The 19,428-nt window shown below is 43.9% G+C and overlaps 1 protein-coding gene across 6 annotated transcripts in view; it reads left to right on the forward strand.

The window, feature by feature from the left end:
- Positions 1-17,947, forward strand: part of PIK3CB (phosphatidylinositol-4,5-bisphosphate 3-kinase catalytic subunit beta) — a 142,505-nt gene extending 124,558 nt beyond the window's left edge. For 4 of the 6 annotated variants that reach the window (XM_044289238.1, XM_044289237.1, XM_044289241.1 and 1 more), the window contains 9 exons: positions 44-143; positions 2,610-2,788; positions 3,222-3,331; positions 3,784-3,862; positions 7,587-7,754; positions 7,888-8,011; positions 9,860-10,005; positions 11,207-11,339; positions 16,404-17,946. In XM_044289238.1, coding sequence (XP_044145173.1) covers positions 44-143; positions 2,610-2,788; positions 3,222-3,331; positions 3,784-3,862; positions 7,587-7,754; positions 7,888-8,011; positions 9,860-10,005; positions 11,207-11,339; positions 16,404-16,541 — 1,177 coding nt within the window. In that variant the 3' untranslated portion in view covers positions 16,542-17,946. Of the gene's footprint in view, positions 1-43; positions 144-2,609; positions 2,789-3,221; positions 3,332-3,783; positions 3,863-7,586; positions 7,755-7,887; positions 8,012-9,859; positions 10,006-11,206; positions 11,340-16,403 lie in introns of all 6 variants that reach the window. The other 2 variants (XM_044289242.1, XM_044289240.1) reach the window with 2 other exon arrangements.
- The last annotated feature ends 1,481 nt before the right edge of the window (positions 17,948-19,428 follow it).

The raw sequence follows: 19,428 nt of genomic DNA on the forward strand, positions 1-19,428 counted from the left end.
TTGCTTTTCTAAGTCTTTCTCATTTTGATATTCCTGGCTATAGGGCTGAAATGCACATCCCCGCTGTGTCCGTGCAGTTTGGTTTGCTGCTGGAAGCTTATTGCCGGGGCAGCGTAGCTCATATGAAGGTGCTGTCCAAGCAGGTAACCAGCACGAGGAGTGCTTGTACAGAATACAATCAGCTCCACCTCTGTGACTCCCACATAGTGTGTCGTGTTCTTAAATCCAAATAAAAGAATAGACAGCACTCCTGTTTGAAAAAAGCAGCGGGTGCGCATCTACAAGGGAAGTGGGGAGCTTCCCTTAATAAGCCGGAAATTGATATATGCAAAAATTGAGGTATGGAGACAGAACGTCCTTCATGTGAAGTTTATTCCAGATGCAACGTTTCGGCAATAAGCCAGCTTGAAAAAAAGCTTAAACGTTGCACCTGAAATAAACTTCGCACGAAGGACGTGCTGGCTCCATACCTCAATTTTTGTTCCTAAATTCTGCTGAATTTCCTCAAACCTCCCAAGAAAATTGTCACCTACAGTGGATATAAAAAGTCTACACCCCCCTGTTAAAATGTCCAGTTTCTGGGATGAAAAAAAAATTTGACAAAGATAAATCATTTCAGAACTTTTTCCACCTTTAATGTGACCTATAAACTGTACAACTCAATTGAAAAACAAACTGAAATCTTTTAGTTGGAGGGAAGAAAAAAACCTAAAATAATGTGGTTGCATAAGTGTGCACACCCTCTTATAACTGGGGATGTAGCTGTGTTCAGAATTAGGCCTCATGCACACGACCGTAAATTGTGCGTCCGCTAAAAAATTCGGCATCCGTTTTTTTGGTAGGATCCTTTTTTTTCCCACAGTTCCCTTGTAATAAATGCCTATCCTTGTCCGCAAATGTGAAAAAAGTAGGACATGCACTATTTTTTTTTTTTTTTTGCTGAAGGGAAACGCGGAACACAAACGGATGAACTATCAGCATTTTTTTGCTGACCCATTGAAATGAATGGGTCCCCATCCTATCGGCAAAAAAACCGGAACGGAGGCCGAGAAAAACAACTGTCGTGTGCATGAGGCCTTTAGCAATCACATTCAAAATCATGTTAAATAGGAGTCAGCAAACACCTGCCATCATTTAAAGTGCCTCTGATTAACCCCAAATAAAGTTCAGCTGCTCTACTTGGTCTTTCCTGAAATTTTCTTAGTCGCATCCCACAGCAAAAGCCATGGTCCACAGAGAGCTTCCAAAGCATCAGAGGGATCTCATTGTTAAAAGGTATCAGTCAGGAGAAGGTTACAAAAGAATTTCCAAGGCATTAGATATACCATGGAACACAGTGAAGACAGTCATTATCAAGTGGAGAAAATATGGCACAACAGTGACATTACCAAGAACTGGACGTCCCTCCAAAATTGATGAAAAGATGAGGAGAAAACTGGTCTGGGAGGCTACCAAGAGGCCTACAGCAACATTAAAGGAGCTGTAGGAATATCTGGCAAGTACTGGCTGTGTGGCACATGTGACAACAGTCTCCCGTATTCTTCATATGTCTGGGCTATGGGGTACAGTGCCAAGACGAAAGCCTTTTCTTACGAAGAAAAACATCCAAGCCAGGCTACATTTTGCAAAAACACATCTGAAGTCTCCCAAAAGCATGTGGGAAAAGGTGTTATGGTCTGATGAAACCAAGGTTGAACTTTTTGGCCATAATTCCAAAAGATATGTTTGACGCAAAAACAACACTTGCACATCACCAAACCCACAGTGAAGCATGGTGGTGGCAGCATCATGCCAAGGGGCTGTTTTTCTTCTGCTGGAACTGGGGCCTTAGTTAAGCTGGAGGGAATTATGAACAATTCCAAATACCAGTCAAAACCTTTAAGCTTCTGCTAGAAAGCTGAACATGAAGAGGAACTTCATCTTTCAGCATGACTACGACCCAAAGCATACATCCAAATCAACAAAGGAATGGCTTCACCAGAAGAAGATTAAAGTTTTGGAATGGCCCAGCCAGAGCACAGACCTGAATCTGATTGAAAATCTGTGGGGTGATCTGAAGAGGGTTGTGCACAGGAGATGCCCTCACAATCTGACAGATGTGCAGTGTTTTTGCAAAGAAGAGTGGGCAAATCTTGCCAAGTCAAAATGTACCATGCTGAGACTCATACCCAAAAAGACTGAGTGCTGTAATAAAATCAAAAGGTGCTTCAACAAAGTATTAGTTTAAGGGTGTGTACACTTATGCAACCATATTATTTTATTTTTATATTTTCTCTTCCCTCTACCTAAAAGATTTCAGTTTGTTTTTCAATTGAGTGGTACAGTTTATAGGTCACATTAAAGGTGGAAAAATTTCTGAAATGATTTATCTTTGTCTCATTTTTTTACATCACAGAAACCTGACATTTTAACAGGGGTGTGTAGACTTTTTATAGCCACTGTATTTTATGTTAATATTGTCATTGCATCTTTAGCCAAAGCCCTCCGACACATTAGCATTGTATTCACTTCTCTATGGCCGGCACATTTTACTAGATCTCTCCTTCATGGAAGGAATTGGCTGACCTGTTCCCTCTTCAGATAACATGTCATTTTGCTTTTGTTCTTAGGTGGAAGCTCTGAACAAGCTGCGCACGTTAAACAGTCTGATTAAGCTGAATGCAATGAAGCAAAGCAAGGTGAAGAATAAGGAAACCATGCATGCCTGTTTGAAGCAAAATGCATACAGGGAAGCCCTCAGTAATTTCCAGTCACCCCTCAACCCCAGCGTTACCCTCTCTGAACTCGTGTGAGTGCCCACTTTCTTCTAGCGTAGATGGATTCACAGAAGTAGACCCAGGGGAGTAAATAAGCATCTGCTGGAGTATTGACTATGGGAAGTCATGTTTTGTGCATCTCTTTATGGTTTGGACCAGTGGTCTACAACCGGTGGCTTTCCAGCTGTTGCAAAACTATGGCTCCCATCATTTCCCAGAAGTTGTAGTTTTGTAATAGCTGGAGAGCCACAAATGAAAATGAGTTTAGACATAAATTTCTCTTTGCATAGATTTATGCAACCACATTATTCTCTCTGAATTAGTAATCAGTAAGTAGTAGAGATGAGTAACGTTTTGTCACTTTGTACCCGTATATAGTTATCATGTTTGGGTTGGTGGAGACAACACCATTGGCAGAGTTTCCTAATATTTGCTGCTCATATCTCTTTTCTCTAACATGGACAGTATAGACAAGTGCAAGTACATGGACTCCAAGATGAAACCTCTCTGGATTGTATACAACAGTAAAGGCTTTGGAGGAGACTATACAGGGATCATTTTCAAAAACGGAGATGGTGAGCCAAAGACTGTAAGACAGATTTATCATGGGCAATGATAACCAGGTGTGCTGCCAGATGCTGCACCTCATCCATCTACGCCAGCTCCTGGCTGGCATCGATTTCAGTGTTCTTCTTCACAAGAAAACTGGAGAAATAAATGGTAAATGTGGCGGGAGTAACGCCACTTGCGCAAAAATATTTGCGCAAGTACCATTGAAAGTCACCAATGTGCGATAAATTCGGCCCTGTGTGTATACTGTATGTATGTGTTCCTTGATTAAATCCATGCACAGCCTTTAGTGTAGCCTGAAGTACATCATATTACAGTAGCAGCAAAGTGCATGAGAGATGAACTGCAAAGTCTGCACGGACATTGACATGCATTGTGGGTTTATACCCAGAGCATGTCCATTTACGGCACAGATGTTCCACCGTAGATTTAATTTTACATGTGTGTCTCTGCACAGATCTGCGTCAGGATATGCTCACTCTCCAGCTACTTCGACTGATGGACATGCTGTGGAAGGAGTCTGGGCTGGATCTACGGTAAGCTACTTCCTGATCCCGATTGGGGGGGGCAGTTGATTGTTTTAAACAATTGTTGTCCACTCCAATGTTGCTTATTAGCTTAGAAGTCCTTGTGTAGGTGGAGCGCTTAGCAGCGTGTGTGCAGTGTGTGAATGCGTCTTGACAGCTACTGACATAGTGTCAGACAAGTGTGCTGTGCAGTGAACCTTTGTGTGCAGGAGCACAGTTACCCATTCCATTTAATCAGTTTTTGCAGGCAACTAGAGGTAGTTTGCTTACATTAGTCCATCCACACATTGCCCCCCTATGTTCAAGCTCTGCAGATATAGTTGTGGTGAACAGGAGATAGTTGCTGCCAAGGTGAGGGAGATGTGCACTAAGTCGTCAACTCCTTGGGGTGGAAACAAAGTGTTTTAATTGTTTGTTATGGCTCACAGACGTTTTATCCTTATGTCAAATTAAAAGTGAAGTTTTAATACACACATTATACCTGGGTCAAGATGGGTCTATGCCATTCTTGGCATTAATATATATGCTGATCAGGAGTCTGGCACCTCCAAAATCCGTATTAAAGTAAGCCTACCAACGTGTAGGTGCTTCAAAACACAACCACACCTTTCTTGTGAAAATCCAGGCCTCTACTCCTGAGAAATGCTTCTTTTAATTTTAATGCAAATAAGGGTAGGGTGTTTTATTCGGTGCACCTGGCGTTCCCCTGTGTCATCTCTACTGGTTCTGGAGTCTAAGGGACTGTCAATCAAACAAGGGCAGGTTCTGGGTGGGGTTGCTCGCGGAGCGTTGGTGCACCAAGCCAAGTGGCCTTAGCCACTGTATCCCAAAAACTTTATTTGAATATAAAAGAAGCATTTCTCAGGATTAGATACCAGATTTTCACAAGAAAGTTATAGGTGTGTTTTGTTTTTTTCAGATTTATCTAAGGCTACTTTCACACTGGCGTTTCTGGGTCCGCTTGTGAGATCAGTTTCAGGGCTCTCACAAACGGCCCAAAACGGATCAGTTCAGCCCCAATGCATTCTGAATAGATAAGGATCCGTTCAGAATGCATCAATTTGGCTGCATTTGGTGTCCGTTGCATTTTTGAGGCGGTCACTAAAACGCAGCTTGCAGCGTTTTGGTGTCCGCCTTAGGATGCGGAGCCAAACAGATTCGTCCTGACTTACAATGTAAGTCATTGGGGACGGATCAGTTTTTTACTGACACAATATGGTGCAATTGAAAACGGATCCGTCCCCCATTGACTTTCAATGTAAGTCAAGACAGATCTGTTTTGACTTAGACTTTTTTTTTTTTAAAGGGTTTCTACCATCAGAATTTCTGTTATGTAGCTGAGTGACATTGGCGATGTGCTAATGTCAGCAGTACATAACAGTGTGTTTTTTTACCTTTCTCTCTGCAGCCGTTCTGCTAAAATACACACGTTTACAATATGCTAATGAGCCTCTAGGTGCTATGTGGGCATAGATTCAGCACCTAGAGGCTCCGTCTACTCCCCCTTTATCCTGCCCTGGTCCTCCGTTCTGCCCTCCCCGCTCCTCTTGATTGATGTCCAAGTTCGCAGCATCGTTGAGGCAATCCCGTGCCTGCGCCGTTCACTTCTATATTTGGCGCAGTAAGTGATGGCCGCGCTCCTGGTGCCGGTTTCCTCACTGCACCTGCGCCGACTACGTCACAGTGAGGAAGCCGGCACCAAGAGCGCGGCCTTCACTCACTGCAATACAGAAGTGAACGGTGCAGGCACGGGATTTCCTCAATGATGCATGGAACTTGGACAGGCAGAACGGAGGACCTGGGCGGGATAAAGGGTGAGTAGACGGAGCCTCTAGGTCAGGGATGTCAAACTCGTGGCCCTCCAGCTGTTGCAAAACTACAACTCCCATCATGCCTGGGCATACTACAGCTATCAGGGAATGATGGGAGTTGTAGTTTTGCAACATCTGGAGGGTCATGAGTTTGACATCCATGCTCTAGGTGCTGAATCTACGCCCACATAGCAACTTGAGGCTTATTAGCATATTGTAAAAGTGTGTATTTTAGCAGAACGGCGGCAGGCAGGGAGTTATAAAGCATACTGTTATGTAGTACTGACATCAGCACATCGCTAATATCAGTCAGCTACATAAGAGAAATTCTGATGGTAGAAACCCTTTAATGAATAATGCAAACGGATCCGTTCTGAACCTTACCTGCATGGCGTTATGCTTACTGTGAAACCAATTTTGTTGGGGACAGACTCCCTTGGAGAGTCAATGATTTGCATGCTGTTTGTAACTCACAGATGTCATAGTCCAAAAGTGGTTTATACTGAATACAAGGAAGTGTTAATAAGTCCGGGCTGTGTGCACTGCGTATTGTGTGTTTTTCTCCAGATAAGGCTACATGCACACGAACTTTGTTTCCATGTCCATTCCGTTTTTTTTTGCTGATAGGATGCGGACCCTTTCATTTCAATGGGGCCGCAAAAAATGCGGACAGCACACCGTGTGCTGTCCGCATCAGTATGTCCGTTCCGTAGCCCCGCCAAAAAAAAAGAAGAGCATGTCCTATACATGTCCTACGTTTTAGGCATTGTAACAATGGATCCGCAAAAAAAAAAAACGGATCACATACGGTCGTGTACATGTAGCCTAAAGGTGACTTTGTGATTGGTGACATATTTAAGGGTCATAATAGTTTTACTGTTTTGCTGTTTATACAGTGAGGTTATCAGTTGCATTCTCCGTAGCCTGACACATGCTGTCCATGCACACAGAGCAGTTTCCAAGTCTGTAATAACCTGACAGGTGAGAAGTGTCCTCAGCCCATTCAGCCTTCTCACCCCCACGTGTATGGCTTGCCCTCCCGCTGACTCCTGTCAGCTGCTCTTGACAAGGATGTTTTTATACTCCCCTCCTGCTGCTTCTCTTGGGAGCCCGGCTGTCAGCGCTCGTCCGCTGGACGGGAAGTAACTGGCCTTACGCCCACAACCTCCATAGTGTGGGTGTGACAAATGACTGTGGAATAAGGCCAAGTCACCCAATGACCCTGGCCACACTTAGCCCCGGGTTGTCACCCCTGCAGAGCACGGTCTCATGCTTGCTGCGCTGACACCTTTTGTTCTCAGAACGTTATCCCAAAAAAGGGAACTTGGCAAATTCTCATCTTCTTCCTTTCTGCGCACCACGAACAGCCATATTGTCGCCTATATAGCAGCTGTAGTGAGTGAAATGTAATGTTTACCGGTAGTATAACCCTTAAAGGGGTTGTCCAGAATTAGTGCTTTCTTTCAGAAACTGCACCACCCATGTCGTGTTCAGTATTGCAGCTCAGGCCCATTCACTTCAATAGAGCCGAGCTGCAATACCAGATACAACCTATAAGCCGGCGTGGCACTGTTTCTGGATGAAAGTAGCCATGTTTTTCTGATCCTGGACAACCCCTTTACCTTCCAAGACACAAGATAGACTAGAATGATTTGTGTTCAGTTAGCATTACAGTTTCAACTTCAAGCACAACTTCAAGGAAGCCAAAGAGTAAATTCCTAAATCGGCCGTCTCCACTTACATGTATGAGAAGAGTGCTCTGATCATCTCCATCCCCTGTACACCTGGTGCGGCAGTGCCCCCTGGTGGTGGCTGATAGAATGTCACACATACAATACTTGCAGCAGTGGCTATATATGCCATTCACAACCGCATGCTTCTTGAGATTAATTATTTACGACCAATACACATCTGTGTCTCAGGATAATACCTTATGGATGCCTGGCAACAGGAGATCGATGTGGCATGATAGAAGTGGTGTCCGCAGCAGAGACCATTGCAGATATCCAGCTTGACTCCAGCAACTTGGCGGCAGCAGCTGCCTTCAACAAAGACGCTCTTCTGAACTGGATCAAGGAGTGCACTGCAGGGTAAGTTCTCTGGTTCTGATCTTCATTGCTGTCAGTGCACTATGTTTTCAGATCAATTTCTAATATCATTTAATATTGTTACGTGCAACAACCCCCTTAACCCTCATTATGCTATTCTTGCTTTTCGGTACAGAGATGATCTGGAGCGAGCTATTGAGGAGTTCACCCTGTCCTGCGCCGGCTACTGTGTAGCTACTTACGTGCTTGGGATCGGGGACAGGCACAATGACAACATAATGGTCAGAAAAACAGGACAGGTAAGACATTGAGGTATCTTCTAGCTGAAGTTATTTGACCAGTGAGATGTACATGTGCACCAGCGTTTATGGGCCAAGTATTTCTAACCCACATTGCTTTTGTGAAAGGTATTGTACAGAAATAATGCACGTAGTGATGTCACAGAACGGGGACAAAAAAACAGTAATATAATGTAAGGACCATGCAGTGATGTCACAGCAGAAGTATAATAAACAGTAATGTAAGAAGGATGCACACCGTTGTCACAGTACAAGTATAATAAACAGAATTATAATGGAAGCATGATGCACACCATTATGTCACAGTACAAGTATAATAAACAGTATAATAATGGAAGCATGACGCCTACCGTCATGTCAGTACAAGTATAATAAACAGTATAATAATAATGTAAGGATGGTGCACACGGTCATGTCACAGTAAAAGTAAAATAAACAGACTTAGAATGTAAGAATGATGCACACAGTAATGTCACAGCAGAAGTATAATAAACGGTATAATGTAAGGATGATTCACACAGTCATGACACAGTGCAAGTATAATAAACAGTAATATAATGTAGGAATAATGCACACAGTGATGTCACAGGACAAGTATAATATACAGTGATTGCTTTGATGTCACAGCACATTGGTAAGCACAGGGATAACGGAGTGATGTCACACAGTAATGTCACATTACAGAGATGTAACAGGTACCAGAATATAAACTGGTATTCACAGGAGAGAGCTGTACTGTTAAGGGGGTTTTCCGGTTCTTTAAAATGTATGTCCTGCCCTTAGGTTAGGGCAGTGATGGCTAACATTCGGCACTCCAGCTGTGGTGAAACTACGACTCCCAGCATGCTCCATTTATTTCTGTGGAGTTCTGAAAACATCCAAGCAAGTGTGCATCTTGGAAGTTGTAGTTTTACCACAGCTGGAGTGCCGGAGGTTAGCCATCACGGTAAGGGCATCAATATTGGCTTAGTGGGGGTTCAGTTCTCTGCACCGCTATTGATCAGCTGTTTGAAGTGAACTTCCAGGAAGTTCCATGTCCTCTGCTCTGTACGGCACAGCTCCATGCTATTTGTGGCGGCCGTGCCTGGTATTGCAGCTCAGTCTCATTCACTTGAATGGGACGAAGCTAGAATGCCAGACGCAACTTCTACTTAAACAATGACGGGGACAGCGCAAACAGCTTATCAGTGGGGGTGCTGAGGGCTGGACTCTTCAAAGGATTGAGACCCTTACTAAACATTCATGGAAAAAATGAAACATAGAAAATTTGTATATAAGCTAAATGAGGCAGCTTTATAGTCTTTCCTTCCTCCTGCCCCCCATATACAATTGTGATGATGAGTTTGGGAAAAGTTGAGGAATTTAGGCTACTTTGGTGCCGCTAGAAGACAGCTTGCTGCAAAAAAGAAAACCTTGAGATATATATATATATGTATCTCAAGACCCCAGTCTGCTGTCCTCTGGTTAGAGCACTGTGGGGGCATCATAATTTACATGTCCATCGCAGGCCAGAAGCTTAGAGTAGAATTAGCGGGGGTTTAATGGATCGGGGGGGCTAGTGCTGGATGAACAGTCAGCACAAAGCCTAATGGGGTTGGGAAGTAAGAAACAAAAGAACCAGGAAGTCCACCTACAGCACTGATAACGTTATTTGGCGTAACTCAGAATGGGATTAGGGGTAGGATAGGGCAGTTTTTAATAATTGAGTTTGGGTACTGGAACACCCTGTTAATAAAGAGCTCGATCTGCAGATGCAGCATTATTTAAGATTGTAGACCGATATGGAAAATAGACACAAATACAGATAAATGCATTTTTACTGGAAATCATTGTCTTGTCTTCCTTCAGCTGTTCCACATTGACTTTGGTCACATTCTGGGGAACTTCAAGTCCAAGTTTAAAATTAAGAGGGAGCGTGGCCCCTTTATTCTTACTTATGACTTCATCCATGTCATCCAACAAGGGAAGCCAGGGAACACGGAAAAATTTGGCAGGTAAGTGTGCAAAAAATTCAGCACAAATAAAGACTTCTTAACCACGAGTTTATATTATACAAAAACCCTGCCGCCTGCTCCATTGTGAAGTATGACGGAGAATGGATGCATCTTGATGCTGAGCGAGAATTGAACAAAAAATGAAATGTCTTTGAGAAGTCAATAGTGAACTAGAAAATCTACAATTTCTGGGAAAAGGAAAAGTGTAACTGTTGTGTGGTTGGAGTGGCTGGAGTAACTGTTGTGTGGTTTGAGTGGCTGGAGTAACTGTTGGAGTGGCTGGAGTAACTATGGAAAGATTGGACTGGGCAGAGTAACTGTGTGGAGTGGGCAGAGTAAAGGTAGTTAACATTACACTAACCAATTGATTGATCAAATTTAAAAAGTGCGCATGGCAAGCTTGATAGTGAGAAATGCATTTCAACTTTTATTTATTTATATAGCACATTTAATTGCAATGTTGTTGCCCAAAGTGCTTCACAGTTACATTAAAACATACATTTTTAAAAACATTAGCAGCCGATTTGTGCAGGTGGGCTTGAATATGATGGAGTGGTGGCAGTTTAGAAATCATGTCCTGATTTTTCAGCTCACACTCTAGCTTTTGTCACTCTGCTGGCTGCTCACACACCTGGGTTCCTATGGCAACTCACTCTACAGCAAGGGCAGAGAAGAGCGGTTAAAAACAAACTGCTCCAACTTGTTCACTTCACTGGTGGTTGCCATCTTTAAACGGTTGTAGTTTAAAAATTATAAATCCTACAGCGAAGGGAGAATCACAACACCCAGACCTACATTTTGATGCATAGTTTGGAAATGATGTCCTGATTTTTCAGCTCCCACTCTAGTTTTGAACATTCCGCCGTTCATTCCTATGGGACCAATTTCGCCACAAAAACGCCGATATTTCTTGAACCATTCGGCGAAATGTCCCACAAAGTAATAGCACACCAATTGGGAACAATGCGCACGTTTCGGTATATTACTATTTATGTAGTGTAAAAACTGTGGGAGGAGTTAGGGTGGTAAATTTGGCTATACTAATAAGAATATATATGTGAGAAAACAGTGCCATGCAATAAAACTTAATAAGAATTGGTCTGACATGGCAAATGTGTTATTGCCTCGTCTGTATTCATTCTGTCTCAGTATTTTGCAAAGTGTTCAAGGCTTTCTCTGGTTTCTGTTTGCTTCCATACAGGTTTCGACAGTGCTGTGAGGATGCGTACTTGATCCTGCGTAGGAATGGAAACCTCATCATCACACTCTTTGCACTCATGCTGACCGCTGGACTGCCAGAACTTAGCTCTGTAAAAGATATTCAGTATGTCAAGGTAATCTGATCAATGTGTTAATCCACAATACAAAGCTTTCTTCTGTCAAAGTAGAGCATATACCAATCTGATAAGACACTGCCATCACTCCTAAATGTCCCTTAACACGGGACGACACAGCAGGCGATTGTCGGGAAGGAAGCATTCCTTCTTGATAAGCGCCTGCTTGTCGGTGAGAACGGCCACTGCATTTTCATGCATCAATCTTCCCCCCCCTTTCCCCTTATCGCTAATGCCATCTCTCGTCCCCATACTGACTAGTTTGTTGGCAGTAGATGCTGTTTACACTGCACAATCTGCTGCTGACAAACGATTTTTGTGACCACATGAATGATCTTCATTGCTCGTTCATCAGGTAATTGGCAGCACGTTTACACCTATGAACGCTTGTTAGCAATTATCTGTGGGATTCTTGGTCCATGTAAAGGGCCCTTAAGAACTTTACATCTCTTGACATATAAGTAACTTTCTCAATTACATAGAGAACATCTACAAATATAAATAAAAAAGGGAACCTTTGATCACATATGACGCTCCTATGTTGTACAGGATGGCAAAAGGTTTGAAAAGATGTGTTTTTTTTATTTATTTCATTTTCGCAAAAATATAAAGTTTATATGGAGTGGGCAGACTAACTGCCTGTGAATAAATATGTGGGAGGTCCCAGTCTCGGGAATAGTCATGCCATTATGGCTTGCAGGCCAGTTCCAGGTGGCATCCAGCATGTGCACAGTGCCCAGATGAAGCAGATACCAATACACATCACACTATAAACATACTATTCACAGGTAGTGTGCGTTACCTTAGAACTGTACTTTTATGCTGAAAGATTAAAATCTATTTCTTTTACCAGTAAAAAAAAAAAAAGGCCAAGAATAAAGGTGCATTTGGATGCTGCAAAGCGCAGCTGATTGTTGGGAAGGCAGCGTTCCTTCCCGACAATCGGCTGCCCATTAAGTGGGGGGGGAGCGATGTATTTGTATTTTTATATGCAGCGATCACCTCCTCAGTATGAGGACGAGTGATGGCTGCTGCTCTGACTCCTCCACATACAAAATAATTGTTCCTGGGTAGCAGACTGCTGTATAGACAGCAGGATCTACTGCCCCGGAACGCACCTCAGATCATTGCACCCAATGAACAAGCAATTCGGGAACGAGTGTTCTTAGGAATGTTCATTCCCTATTATCGGGCATGTAAATCCAGCATAAGTGCAAGCATTTTTTGTGCTTTTTTTATTAATTTTTTTGCAGTTTTATCACTGACGTTTTTTTTTTTCTTGCCGTTTTTTCCCTGTACATAAGATGATGTGAAGATGCCTGACAAAATTAGCTACATCATGCTGCTTTTTTGTAAAGAAACCAGGGAAGAAGGGACGCAAATGAGCTCATAACAAGCTCTGCCTCTAATGCCACCAGATGTAAGGCAGCTATCCTAATAGTCAGTGTTTGACTTGAGACATGAATTGGATAATAAGCCGGTATCTCATCTGCAGACGGCTGTTTCGGAGTGAAACAGTGCAGAGTAGATAGTACTGGCTTAGGGCTCAAGCACATGGCCGTTGCAGTTTTTGCGGTCTGCAAATTGCAGATCCGCAAAATGCAGATTCCAGCCGAGAGCCTGCAAACATTTTTTTCACTCCTTCACAAATGTCTTCTCTTTGTCCGCAAAATGGACAAGTATAGGACATGTTCTATATTTTTTTTTTTTGCGGGGCTGCGGAATGGGCATACAGATGCAGACAGCACACAGTGTTCTGTCCGCATCTTTTGCGGCCCCATTGAAGCAAACGGGTCTGCATCTGATCCGCAAAAAAACAAAATGCAGATTGGATGCCGACAAAAACCAGTCATGTGCATGAGCCCTTAACTGGGTGAGAGGCCCAAGTCAACACAACGGTCGTGGGCATGAGGCCTTATAGGATAGCTGCCTTCCATCTGGTGGCATCAGAGGTAGAGCTTGTTAAGAGCTCATTTGCATCCCTTTCTTCCCAGAACTCCAGAGGAGCATGTATGGTCTATAAGTCTCCTCACGCTGATTATGGCCTCTTGCACACGAAAGTGTGCGCCCTGTGGCCATGCTGTGGGCCGCAATGCACGAACACCCACCATGGGGCAGCTGCAGCAGATCGCGGACCCATTCACTTTAATGGGTCCACGATCCGGCCGTTCCACAAGAAGATAGGACATGTTCTATCTTTTTGCGGAACGGAAGTACGGGACGAAACCCCACGGAAGCATTCCGTAGTACTTCCGTAGGGTTCCGTTCCATGCTTCCGTTTCGCATCTCCGGATTTGCGGACCCATTGAAGTGAATGGGTCCGCATCCGTGATGCGGAATGCATACGGAACGGTGCCCGTGTATTGCGGATCCGCAAATGTGGTCTACAATACGGTAACGGGGCGCACACGTCTGTGTGCAATAAGCTCCCCGCAAGGAGTCCCCGCGTTTCCCATAGACCCTCTCGAGCTGATTTTTTATTATTGCAAAAAAACTTTCCAAAAACCAAAAAGTGCAGAAAACGCCAGCAAAATAGTGTGAAAGCACCCAATATGCAATGACAAGTCAGAGAAAAACTGTCAGTTTGATACCAGAAATATGATAATGTAATTAGTTTTACAAAAGGAAAAAAAAATCTAAATAATAAAGAAATTTTTAAAACATGACCGTCTGGGATTACTGTAGGACTGGACAGGGAAACACTGTGCTAGGAAAAACCTGCAAGATGATTTTCTCCTTGTGAGTGGGACCACGCACCGAGGAGTGACCCTATCACAGTCAGCAAATGCAACCTGTACAGTATTTTCAGGTGCAGCCCCAAGCCACCTGCTGGTTTACAGTAGAAGTACACGCCGTCACTGCCTTCAGCTGCAGCTTCGTCTCGCCCTCTCATGCTGGGTGTACATGGAGCAGTAGTGTGCCAGGCAAGGCCCTTTTTTTTTTTTTATTTTTTTTTTTACATTTCACCTGTGAAAACAGTGAAGCCAAACACATGTGGTTGGTAATTGGCCTTGCGGCTCACCACTGCCAAAAACCCACCGTGATTCAAATCCGTTAGCTCTCAGCTGCTGATCCCAGAGCGCGGTGCAATGCAGTTTCCTTTATGCACTTAGTTTTGGTTTGCTTGCTCTGAGGCAAAAGTGTAAGACATCTGTGCGTGCTACCTATTTACAGGGAACATGTTTGCTCCTGTATACCCTGACTGAGGGCGGTATAGTGCTGATGGCATTCTGTACTTGTACAGTACTGACCTGCCACAGATCACAGCACGCCCCAGCGCTGCAAGAGAGAGGAGTCCTGTGACGCATCTCGCCCCCGCTCTTCCCCACCACAACAGGAAAATAACTCAATCATAGTCTGGACGTGGTCATTTTGTGCCTTTTTATGTATTTTGTGGGTTAAGCTTAAACCCTAAAGGCGAACACGGACGTAATTCTTATGACTGATTTGTTTCACCCCTGGCCATGAACTGGTCATATACATTAGGGTCTATTCACACATCAGTGTGTATTTTGCGGATCCGCAAAACACAGACAGCGGCAATGTGCGTTCCGCATTTTGCGGACCGCACATTGCCGGCACTAAGAGGATATGCCTATTCTTGTCCGCTATTGCGGACAGGAATAAGACATGTTCTATTTTTTTCAGGATCGGAATTGCGGACCCGGAAGTGTGGGTCCGCAGTCCCGGATCGGGGCCGCACATCCTGCGGCCCCATAGAAATGTATGGGTCCGCAATTTCGGATGTGTGAATCGAGCCTTAATCTGTAAAACCAACATTGGTTAACTGGATAATCTGACATTGATTGTAGCCAACGGAAAGTTAGGACTGTGTACTTCTGATGCTTCTCCAGCCTCTGAGGTGATAGCAGAACTGCAGTCATACAGTCGGGGACTAGAGTCCTATCTAAAGTCTATGGTCAGCCCGATGCATAGGATCCTGCTGCTCATTCGTTTTTAGAGAATTTGGATTTTAGTTGCTGAAGCTCTTGATTTCTCCTTGGCCGAGCAGCTCCAGAAGTATCCAGAGCGGCCCAGACCTCCTCCGTCCATACAGATCAGTGTCCTGAGTAAATGCAGGATGATGGGGGCAGTAACAACAATGTTTCGCTGTGGCCAACATTAGTAATTAGTACATATGGCAGGGGCGTAGCTATATGGGATACAGAAGTAGCAGTTGCATCTGGGCCCTAGTGCCTGAGGTGACTCAAAGATCCTTCTAAGGGTCCATTCACACGTCCGTAGTGCATTGTGGATCCGCAATACACCCGGCCGGCACCCTCATAGAACTGCCTATTCTTGTCCGAATTTTTTTTCCGGAGCTGCGAACCGGAAGATCAGGGCCACGCTCCTGAAATGCGGATGCGGAGAGCACATAGTGTGATCTCCACATCCGTTCCGTCCCCATAGAGAATGAATGGGTCCGCACCTGTTGCGCACAATTGTGGAACGGGTGCGGACAACACTTGTGGACGTGTGAATGGAGCCTAACATATAAGAAGCCCCCTCAGGTATTAAAGGTACATGGGGCCCAGGAACTGAATTTATGCCGCCCAATGTTCAGGCCAATCATCAGGAACAAACGTACCAACAAGCAATAATCTGCCCATCTAAAGGTGCTGCAGGTCACCTGATGAATGGGCAAAACTCTTGTTCATTGGGTGAAACAATCCTTCATGCGGACGAATCATCGTTTGTGGGCAGCAGATGGTTCTGTGTAATCAGCGTCCTGCTTCCCAGTAACAATGCAACTGTCGGAAAGGAACGCTTCCTTCCTAAGAATTGTCTGCTCATCAGCGCAGTGTAAAGAACAGAATAAAATAGAAATACAGTACGACATTGATATTGTCTAATAACTCGCGCACAAGAGTTATACATATATTTTTGACACTTGGCTGGATCCAAGCCCCCAAAAGGGCCAAGACAACAGTGCTAACCTCTGGTTACGCTCTGCGCGCACTGCATGAAGTCTGATACATAAACTGTTAGTGTAGCTAGCTTTATGTCTGGAGATGTCCTCTGACATCAGATTTTTGTTACAAAACTTCTCGTTTTTCCCCCTAGGACTCCTTGGCTCTGGGAAAGACAGAAGAAGACGCACTTAAGCAGTTCCGACAGAAGTTTGATGAGGCTCTGAAGGAGAGCTGGTCAACCAAAGTCAACTGGATGGCACACACTGTGCGTAAGGATTACAAGTCCTAGCGGCTCCTTGATGGCCTGTTCTATGTCTGTAATGGTCTGGCTCTACGTTTGTATCCTGGTCCTGGAAAGATGCAACTGTACTATGGAACGGCCGTCCCGGCAGCTACCATGGGGGAAATGGTGCCCGAATGTATGATGTCGTAACCAATTGTTGATGGTGCCTGAATGTATGAGGTCATTACCAGTCCTTGTAGTTCTTCCTGACTGAGGGAAACTGCAAAAGAGCAGCTGGTGAGAAAGAACTGAATGTGAGACCAGACGTGTTCAATTCAAAGACATTAATGCCAATATTTGTACAGTAGAGGTTGGTGAGGACACTTCTGATGGACGTAAAAGGGATAGGACAATGATTGCTTGGTGAACAGGAGTTGAGGCCTAGAATCTCCTTGCCTCTGAGCAAGTCTGTGGTTTTGCACACTTTCAGTTTTGATATCCTACTTGAGCCCTTTGTTTGATAATCAATTTTTTTAATCAACTTTTTTTTTTTTTTTTTTTTTTTTTTATGATATTGTGCCGCCCGTGTGGCTCAACCCTTACAAATGATCTTAGATTATTTTTTATTTGACGTCTTCCTGAAAACTTGGTAACTGTTTCAGCTCTGCACTGCCGTATGGGATTATGTCAGGTGCTTAGAGCTTGATTATGAATGTCTTCCATTCATTATTCCATATCCGTTGTGGCCTACAGCAATTTGTTGGATGTGTTTCCCAGTATTTTGGGGTTTCTGCTCATTTATGAATTCTCTTAGCAGAATGATCACTACATGTTCTTATAGTCTGCTTCCTTACTACACTGAAATCGATACCTCTTGTACCTTCTTAGTAAGGGGGCTCTTCCATGCAGGCTGTCCCGGACCTGGAGAACCAGTGTTAACTTAGTGACTACTAGAAAAGGATAACACAGACCCGCTTTGCTCAAGCTTCGACTTGCCATGATGGTAAGAATGGGCCATTTTAATATTGCTGAGAAAGCAGACTAATAAGATGGTAAAAAATTCCCCCAGGGCTACATTTCCGCATCTCATCTCTAATATTTGCAATGTGCAATTCTAGGTGCCACATTGTAGTAATAGTATCATCTGCTGCTGTCACGCCCTGGAGAACGAGGGGGCTGTCTTGTCATTAAAGCAGTTTTCCAGGATCCTCAGGATAGGTCATGAATAGTGATGAGCGAAGCGAGCTTCATATGTTACATCCGAAGTCTTATTAATACTGCACGGCGATCCGTCTCCATACAGTATTAGAATGTATGGGCTCCGATGAGCCGAAGTTAGTTATTCACGAAGACGCGCGTGACTTGAAGCAATAACTTCGGTAGTTGATTTTTAAATTGGAAAACCACTTTCAAACTTGGTACCGAACTCTGCTTCGGTTCTGAGGTACCAGTCGAGACCAGAGTACTGTTTCAAGTTTTAAAGTGGTTTTCCACTTTAAAAATCAACTACTGAAGTTATTCAACAAAGTCACACGCAACTTCGCAAATAACTAACTTCAGCTCATCAGAGCCCATACATTCTAATATGGATCTCGGTACAGTATTAATCCAAAGTTTTGAACAAAGCGACTTCGAATGTAACATCCGAAGCTCGCTTCTCTCATCTCTAGTCATGAATATCAGATCAGTGGGGGTCCGACACCCCGCACCTCCATTGACCCGCTGTTTTGGGTCAGTCGTGGCATGCAAACTGTACAGTGTACAGAGCTGGAAGCAGACGGCGTCATACACTGCGTAATGGCAGTACCTGGATACTGCACCTCAGCCGACACAGACGCTGGAACCTACACAGTGTACAGAGCCTTCTTCAACTGCTATATACACTGTATAATTTCCAGTGCTGCGGCTCCCTGATCAGTGGCGGTGTCGGACTCCCTCCGATCTGATATTGATGATCTTTCATGAGGCTAGGTCATCAGTATCTATGTCCCGGGGAAAACCCTTTGAAGACCTCTGCAGCAGCACTTCTCCAGGATCTCCCTGTGACGGATATTGCTGCATAGTTCCACACTGAGATCTAGTTTTATATATATGAGCATAGTCTAATGTGCTTGACTTTGGGTTCTTTTGCAAAGATGAAAGCCTGAGAAGATCATGTGCAATTCATATGAATATGCAATGTAAAAGTTTTGAGTCATGTCTGCTGCCAGTTGTATGTTTATTGTGTTTGTGAGAATAGAGACTGAATGTGATGTGACTAAGATTTACATAAGGCTACATTCACAGGACCGTATGTGTTTTGCGGTCCGCAAAAAATAAAATAAAAGCGGATGACGTTCCGTATGGCGCACTTTTTTTTGCAGATCCATTGCCTATCCTTGTCAGCAAAACGGACAAGTATAGGACATGTTCTTTTTTGCGGGGCTATGGAACAGACATACTGATGCAGATAGCACACGGTGTGCTGTCTGCATTTTTGGTGGCCCCGTTAAAACTAATGGCCCCGCATTCTATCTGCAAAAAAAAAACGGAACGGGCACAGAAACAAAATACGTTCATGTGAATGTAGCCTAAGGCAGATTATAATGGAAAAGAGAGATTTATTTATTCCACTTTTTTTTTTTTTTATAAAGGAGAAGAGACTATTTTATAATGATTTGACGGTTGTCGCACGACTCCTCTATTTATTTAAAGCCCGGGAGTTGCGGCTTTGCTGTGATTTTCCCAGTGGTAGAATGTTCTATTTTGTACAGAATGTGTACCTGGCACCGTCCTCCTTTATACCAAGCACCGCACAGGAGGCGCCAGGACTGCTCAATGCTTCTGTTGCACACGTCTTACACTGGAAAACAAGTCTGTGTACATAAGACAGAATATTCCACTTTTTTAATGAGAATGTATCCGCGTTGATTTTACACTGTAAAGAGGACACAAATCTGATTCAGATGCCGAA

This window comes from Bufo gargarizans, chromosome 4 (assembly GCF_014858855.1).
Source record: "Bufo gargarizans isolate SCDJY-AF-19 chromosome 4, ASM1485885v1, whole genome shotgun sequence".
NCBI lineage: Eukaryota > Metazoa > Chordata > Amphibia > Anura > Bufonidae > Bufo > Bufo gargarizans.